The 7,060-nt window shown below is 43.7% G+C and overlaps 1 protein-coding gene across 3 annotated transcripts in view; it reads right to left on the bottom strand.

The window, feature by feature from the left end:
* Nucleotides 1–2,977: 2,977 nt before the first annotated feature.
* Nucleotides 2,978–7,060, bottom strand: part of TTC28 (tetratricopeptide repeat domain 28) — a 195,312-nt gene continuing 191,229 nt past the window's right edge. For all 3 annotated transcript variants that reach the window (XM_075516443.1, XM_075516444.1, XM_075516445.1), the window contains one exon: nucleotides 2,978–7,059. In XM_075516443.1, coding sequence (XP_075372558.1) covers nucleotides 5,435–7,059 — 1,625 coding nt within the window. In that variant the 3' untranslated portion in view covers nucleotides 2,978–5,434. The remainder of the gene's footprint in view (nucleotide 7,060) is intronic.

Genomic DNA, 7,060 nt, shown 5'->3' with positions numbered 1-7,060 from the left:
AATGCAAATGATGTCATCATGTAATAGAAGAAGGCTGGTACTCTTTCTGACAGGGATAAAAAAGCAAGTTCTTCCCTTTGGAGAGTACATTAAAAAATAACGAGAAAGCGAGGCCATCTGGGGAAAGCAATACGACAGAACTAGAGCTGGAGTGTTTGCAAGGAAGTCCACGACCGTTCTCAGTGAGAAGCAAAGGCTGCCTCCACAAAGGCTGCCTCCAGCTGGAAGCTGCGATCAGCAGGGCTGCACGGCATGCTCTGTGCATCTGGCACAAGGATGAGGAAAGGGCATATGCAGGTATACGCTGCTGGTAGCGTACGTCAATCCACAGTATGAATGTGCGTATCGACACTCACAAAATGCTCCAGCCTGTACCTGATATATATTTGCACATTAAGTATTCAATACAAAAATGTTCAAGGTCAGGCTTTAAGACAACTCCCCTCTTGTTTTTGCAGTGCTGAACTGGCTTATTCCCACACTTGCCATTCTAGAAGTGTATCTCTGAAAGGAACAGGACTGTCTTGCATCTCTGCGATACAGTGACAGTATCTTAGTAACTGACAGGAGAATCAGCTGCCTACTGATTTACACTGGATGTGTCACCAGGTCGTAGGTAATCATAAGAGCATAACTAAGCTGAGGCGGCCACCTATAAAACCTTTGCTGGGGGGCTGCACCATCCATGCCTTCAAATACAGAGAATCAGCTATTTTAGACGCATGCCAGGAAAGGTCCCTTACAAAAGAGTTAATGCCAGGAAGACTGCAGTGATTTACATGGTTCAGGTGACCTCATTCTCAGCAGATCAAAGATGTGGAGGGTAGAGACGATAGGCCAGCAAGAGCCTGCTGTGTTATGACCAAGGATATGGTTTGCGTGTTCTGTCAACATGGCCAGAGGCTGCATTTACACAACTGGGAGACAGGCGTCAATGGAAACTTCCGAGACCACAAAAAAAGTCAAATTCTGTTTAGTTTCATCTGGTCACCAACACTCCCCCTAAGCACAAGGGCACCTTTCACATGGGGGCAGAAGGAAGATTTAAGTCAGCAAGTTCCAACTGGCATAGGTATGGGGAAAATATATCATACCTTCAGCACTTGGTTCTTCCACAGTGGAGGGATGGGACTGGGTGATCCTTGAAGCTCCTTCCAACCCTACGTGTCCTTTTGCTGCCGACTACAACAAGACAGACAGCGAGCAAATATTGACGCTCCCACCACCTGCTAGGAAAAGGAAAAGCAATTTCCAATCATCATTTGTAACAGGAACACTACATTCTGCCACAAAAAGAGGAGGAAGCTCTCAATGACCCCTCACTTCCACAGGGGAAGCTGAGGGCAGCTGCCGTACGTTAGTCGTACTTCACCACAGAATGCAAGATTTATGCATGACTTCTTTGCTTCTCAGAAGCAGGCTAAAGGAGCAGACTAGCAACCAGCTGGGTGTCAAGAGAGCGAGCAGTGTGCTAACAAATTCTTCCCCAACATCATCCTAGACCAAGAGACTAAAGTACTGAGAGAACTCATGCTTTAATAGACACTGAAATCACAAAGAAAGAAGGCCAAATGCCTTAGCAATTTCAATAAAAATATGAAAATCTTTTTACATGGTAAATTTCATAATATAAAAAGTTTAATGCTGTCTGGAAACAGAGTTTTAATTTACAAAGAAAGTTCATATAGGCCAAACATGGCTAACACTGCATACAAGGAGAGCAAGTGCTAAAGGGCTGCTGCTTGGAAGAGTCTTTGCTGACAGTCCTCTCTGAGTTACAATCTTCAACGCTCTTTTGAAGGAGTTCTGCAAGCGAGGGGCCAAGTTTTCCACACACATTTGCAGCCTTTCTGGACAGCATGGCAATGCAATGAACCCAAAACTGCTCAAACCCATTATTACCATCTAGCCTGAAACGACCAGTGTTTCTTAATAGATTCACAGATATTTCTGTGCACCTGGATCTATTCTGCAACTTGAAAGAGATGTTCACAGAATGAGTTTGACCTAATGAAAGGAAATATGGCCTAGAGTGATATACATGGGTGTAGCACCCCTTCAATGCTTTTTTCTTGTGTAAGTAAGGTACGATTAAAAAGAAGGAAAATCAGTACCAGGCCAGAGTACAGGCTAACCAACAAAATCAAATTAAACTGGATTTTGATCAGAGAGATTGTTTACTGTTCCCATTTAGTTGGAGCTAAAGACAGTCAATAAAAAATCTGTAATCTCACACAGTAAAACGTACTGGGCAAAACCAAACTAAAATACATTCTATGGCCTTGGGGAATGGTTGCATGTGGCAGGTTTAATGTGAAAGTGGATAATACCTAATTCTTATTGCTCACTGTATTAAGCAGTGTTGTCACTTGTACCATGCACAAATACAACAACGACAAATGCATTTAAACTCCACAGAAGGAATTCTAATACCAAACGGAGAACATGTTATTTTCATTTCCTGAATTTTTCCACATATTGGGCAAACCTGATAAAACTCTTTTTTCCTCACAAAGGGGTTGTTTCTCATTCAGGGGGTGGAGGAGTGAGGCACAAGGTGTGTGAAGTGTCTCCCAGCCATGAGCAAGCATGCATCTTCATGGCTCTCATTAAGCCAATGGAAGTGCCCTGTGTCAAGTCAATGGAAACACATTTCCCAAAAGACTTGTTCTAGTGACACTCACCTTCCATATTTATACAACACCAATTTCCCAAATACTGAACTTCCTCTACATCTGAACCCTTCCCTTTTCTAATGCCACCCCCCCCCCCCTTAAAAAAACAACAGAAGAACCACCCCCCTGCCCCGATTTAGCTCTTTCTGAAAACTTCAAGCCAGTACGAAACCTACTGGCAGCATGAAAATGGGTTGTACCAAAACGGTAATATATAATTTCTACAGATTAAAAGATCCTTTAGTTATGGAAGTAAAGTAAGTAAAGAGGCTTATTTCTGGCATGTTATGCAGCACTACAGGGAGTATTTGCTGTTGCTATAAACAAAAAGCTGCCCACTTCCATCCTGGATGTTCCTGGGATGTCGTTTTAAAACAGTTATGCTGGTTAGAAACAGATTAGGTCACACGAAGTCTCTCAGCAGTCTTGTGACCACAGCAAGTTGCATGATCAGCAATACCACCGTCTACATGATGCGTAGACGCTGTACTGACTCATTTTGGCCCACTATTCTAATTTTTCCTGCCAAATGAGGAGAAGATGATATCTAGCACCAAACCATCACAGAAAGATGTAATGTACAAATAACTTGCATCATATGAGTTGAACAGATTTACTCAACTGTTTTGCTACATTGCATAATATGAGTAGATGAATAACTACTCTTTTTGTCTTTCTGCACTGAAATGTTTGTCATCATCCATCCCTTGTTAGCTGACTGTAACAACACAGCCCTATATTCTTTGCCTTTAGTGCTTGTGTTAATTTCTTGCGATGGCAAAAAGGAAAACGTTCTCCCACAACCAGTGCATTCTAGAATACACTCAAAGCAAGCATCGATATATGCACCGTGAGTAAGCTGAGCCTAAGTAATTTTATATTCCGGTATCGGAATTGAATCCTCTGTCCTGCTATCATGCTTTTCCTCCAAGATCCCTAAGAAAATCACAAATTATCAGATCCATATTTTCAAGAAGAGCATCCAGACATGATAAGTGCAACAATTATCTGCATCAGTAATGTGCCCCTAATACATTTACAGAGCTGACTGCACTCACCATGCAGGTAGTCAGTTGCAAGACTGGAAGTTGACTTAAGATCCAGCTAAAACTCAGGGCCTAATTAATTAAGCCTCACAACACCTCTGTGAGGTAGGTAGGTATTACTATCCCCATTTAGATAGAAAGGGAAGACGAGGCACGGAGAGGTGAAGTGATTAGCCTTCAGTCACTCAGCAAATTTTGGGAGTGCAGAATAGAAACCAAAAGCCTTGGTGATCCAGTGCTCCGACTTCATAGCACATGGCCTGTGAAATACTTTGCTTGGATCTAAGTGTGCAATGTGGCCAAGTTAATGCTACCACATGCCCACAGTTTTCAGTGCATGTAAATTATCATTTTGATTCTGATTACATCACTGCATTCAATAGCCGCTTAAAAGAAATAACCTCCAGCTTGATCCTTAACACCTGAACACCATCTAGCCTAGGAAAGCTTACTTTACACATCACCCCTGGGGTGCTCTTGGTTCTCTTTTCTCCACGGATCAGAGGGCGCACAGGTTCTGCATACAGCCACTCTGCTTGTTGGCTCACGTACGTGCTCTGACTGCACCGACATCTGCTTAGACTGGTATACTTGCTCCAAAAGAAACTTGCTTCCACAGCAGGGGAAAGGTTTGCAGACCTGCCCGTGATGAGCTATGTGGAATGATTTAGCAGGATCAGTGAAGGGTTTATTTGGTCAGGTGACTTCTAAATCACATACACTGATGTCACATTCCTGCCTACTGTGGAACTGTAAAATAACATTCTGAGCTTCAGTGTCTGTAACCCTTTTCTGTGCACACGTAGCAGACAGAAGACATCTATGCTGCCCAAATACTTGCCAAGATGAACATTTCACCATCATAATGCTGTGTGCCAGAAAGTTCAGAGCATTCAATAAAACCAGAACTTGTCTCTCTGACACACGCTCACTACCTCACGCTGAGGCTCACCTTGCTCATTATGCCCCAAACATTCTTTCTGAGCAGACCAACCAGCAAAATATCACCTGAAAGGTTTCCCTCCAGAAAAGTTACCTGAGACGCAGGTTTTAGAATGGGGCACCTCTGTCCTCTTGTCTTTGTTTCACCAGCCCCTAAATGATGCAAGAGAACTGCCAGTATCATGCTGCTATGGAGTTTTATGGCCAGCAACTTCTTGTGTTTGGCTAACTTGGCAGAGATATCTAGAGGTATGTTATCTTGTCCTCTCTGTCAGCCTTTGAAAGCAATCAAATAAATGGCTTGTACTTCTCCACGCAGAAACTTGTGCATACTTTCTTTGTGGTATACATGAAAGTTCTGCCTCCTCTCACTTCCCTCTCCAATCCCTGATATGTATAATTTCTGTATAAAAAGCCAGCTGTAAAACCTCCTGTTAGGTTAAGAAATACAAGTAGGTGCCTTAAAAGCTAGTATTTTATGAACAGACAACTAGATTCATTGGACCTGTTGCTGCAAATACTGAACACTACATAGAACCTGTTATCAAGTGAGTCTGGCCAAGGTCCTGATAAGGGAAACTAAACCCCATCTGTGTAAGGCCCATGTTCCTACGCAGTGACAGACAGGGCCGATCTGTCACATTCCTGTGCATTGCCAACTGTGGGTATGACCACGGCTTCTTAGATAATGGTTCTGTATTGATAAAGGCAAGTGGGCAGAAGCAAATACTTTTACAAGATTGTAAGTCATCAGCTGGTACTCAAGACATTTCAACATTTGGAAGAAGGAAAAAATCTTCCCGGTGACAAAAATTTATAGCCATTCCCAGATGGCAGCCTCAAGGGGCGCGTGGTTCCTGGAGTGCTACTGGAAGGTAGAGAATGAGTTGACGTCACTGCATTTGTAGTTTCAGGGCGCCTGTGTCCATTTGGAGGGTTCTTTTGTGGTGAAGCAAGGTGTTGCTCAATAGACAGGTCCTTTAGTTCCAGCTTATCTGCACTTTCTTCTTTGCTGTGCCGTGGAGATAAATTGAGCAAGCTGAGGACATCTTTCTTAGAAGTCATTGTTCCAGGAGCTCCTCGGAGAATCTTTATTGGGCCAGTGGAGTGATGGGGAGTGCTTTGCCAGAACATCTTTAAGTTGTGAATTGCTTGCACTTTTTCATCAATGGCAGCCATTTTTAATTTGTCTATGTCTGGGGCATCAGCTGGACTTGAGCGAGCAGAACCAGCTGAGGAATAAGAAAGAGCAGGAGATGGAGTACTGCCACCAGGAGACTGATGCCCTGAGCTTGGAGAGATATTTCTGGGTGATTTAGAAATATGAGCACTGTAGGGAGAGCTGGGGTACTTCAGTTTAAAGTGAGGCTGCTCAGTTAAGGACCCATGTGAATCACAGCTTGGAGATGGCTGCCCACTGTATTGGCCTGTGCCTTCTTTGTTTGACATCTCCGATGTCGTAGGGCTATTATAGCCAGAACTCACTTTCTGAAGGGATGAACTCCTTGTTGGAGGCTTTGGTTTAATTGCAAGAGGTGAAGACTGATTCTTCTGACTAGAGCTGATTGGCCGACTGAATGCACTGGTCTCTGAAGATCTGAATGCACTCACACCCGCTGGGGTGGAAGCCCCATCATCTGAATTGTTGCTCTTGCTTATTTGGCTGCTGCTTCTCTGAAGACGTTCAACAGCAATGAGGTGACTCTGAGTTTCCTCCAGAATTTTTTGGGCCAACTCTTGTGGATCAAGCTTTGGATTACTGTCCTCCTGGGATTTGACAGTGCTGTCAGTCTCAGTGCTAGACTGGTCAGATTCCCCAGTATCAGAACTTGCAAGTTTCCCAACTTTTTGGAAAGGTGAATTTGGACTAGGAATAAGAGTCATTTTAACAGGAGAATTTGGGGTACTTATGTTCCCTTTGGAGTTGACAGACTCTTTAATGACTCCCATCTGACCAGTTTTGGGCTGTTTGTGATCAGGGGAAAATCTTGGTTTTATGTTTTCTTGGTAATTGGCCAAAGGCTCGTTGCTGATTATAGAAAAACCTTCATACTCTTCCTCATCTTTGCTGGCTACAGTGCTGGTTTGTGGTGACAACTGGCTCTGTACTGCAGACCTATGCGGATAGATGTTCTTAGGCCTCTCATAGTCCTGGCGTCCTCTGTGTCCCACACCATCTGGCATGTTCTCTGGTTTGGAAACAAAACTCATGGAAGAAGCAATGGAGCTCAGGCTATACACAGAAATGGCATCTGATGCAATGCTGTCTGGACAAGTAGGAGAGAATGGAGGGTTTTGATACTGGGGTACAGGGTTGGAAACAGACTGAGCAGAAGCCAGTGACTCTAGTGATGAGGAACTGTCCAGGCTAAGGCGCTTAGGCAGCTCTGTAGAATC

This window comes from Mycteria americana, chromosome 13 (genome assembly GCF_035582795.1).
Source record: "Mycteria americana isolate JAX WOST 10 ecotype Jacksonville Zoo and Gardens chromosome 13, USCA_MyAme_1.0, whole genome shotgun sequence".
Taxonomy (NCBI): Eukaryota; Metazoa; Chordata; class Aves; order Ciconiiformes; family Ciconiidae; genus Mycteria; species Mycteria americana.
This window is presented reverse-complemented; position numbering and strand designations above follow the sequence as displayed.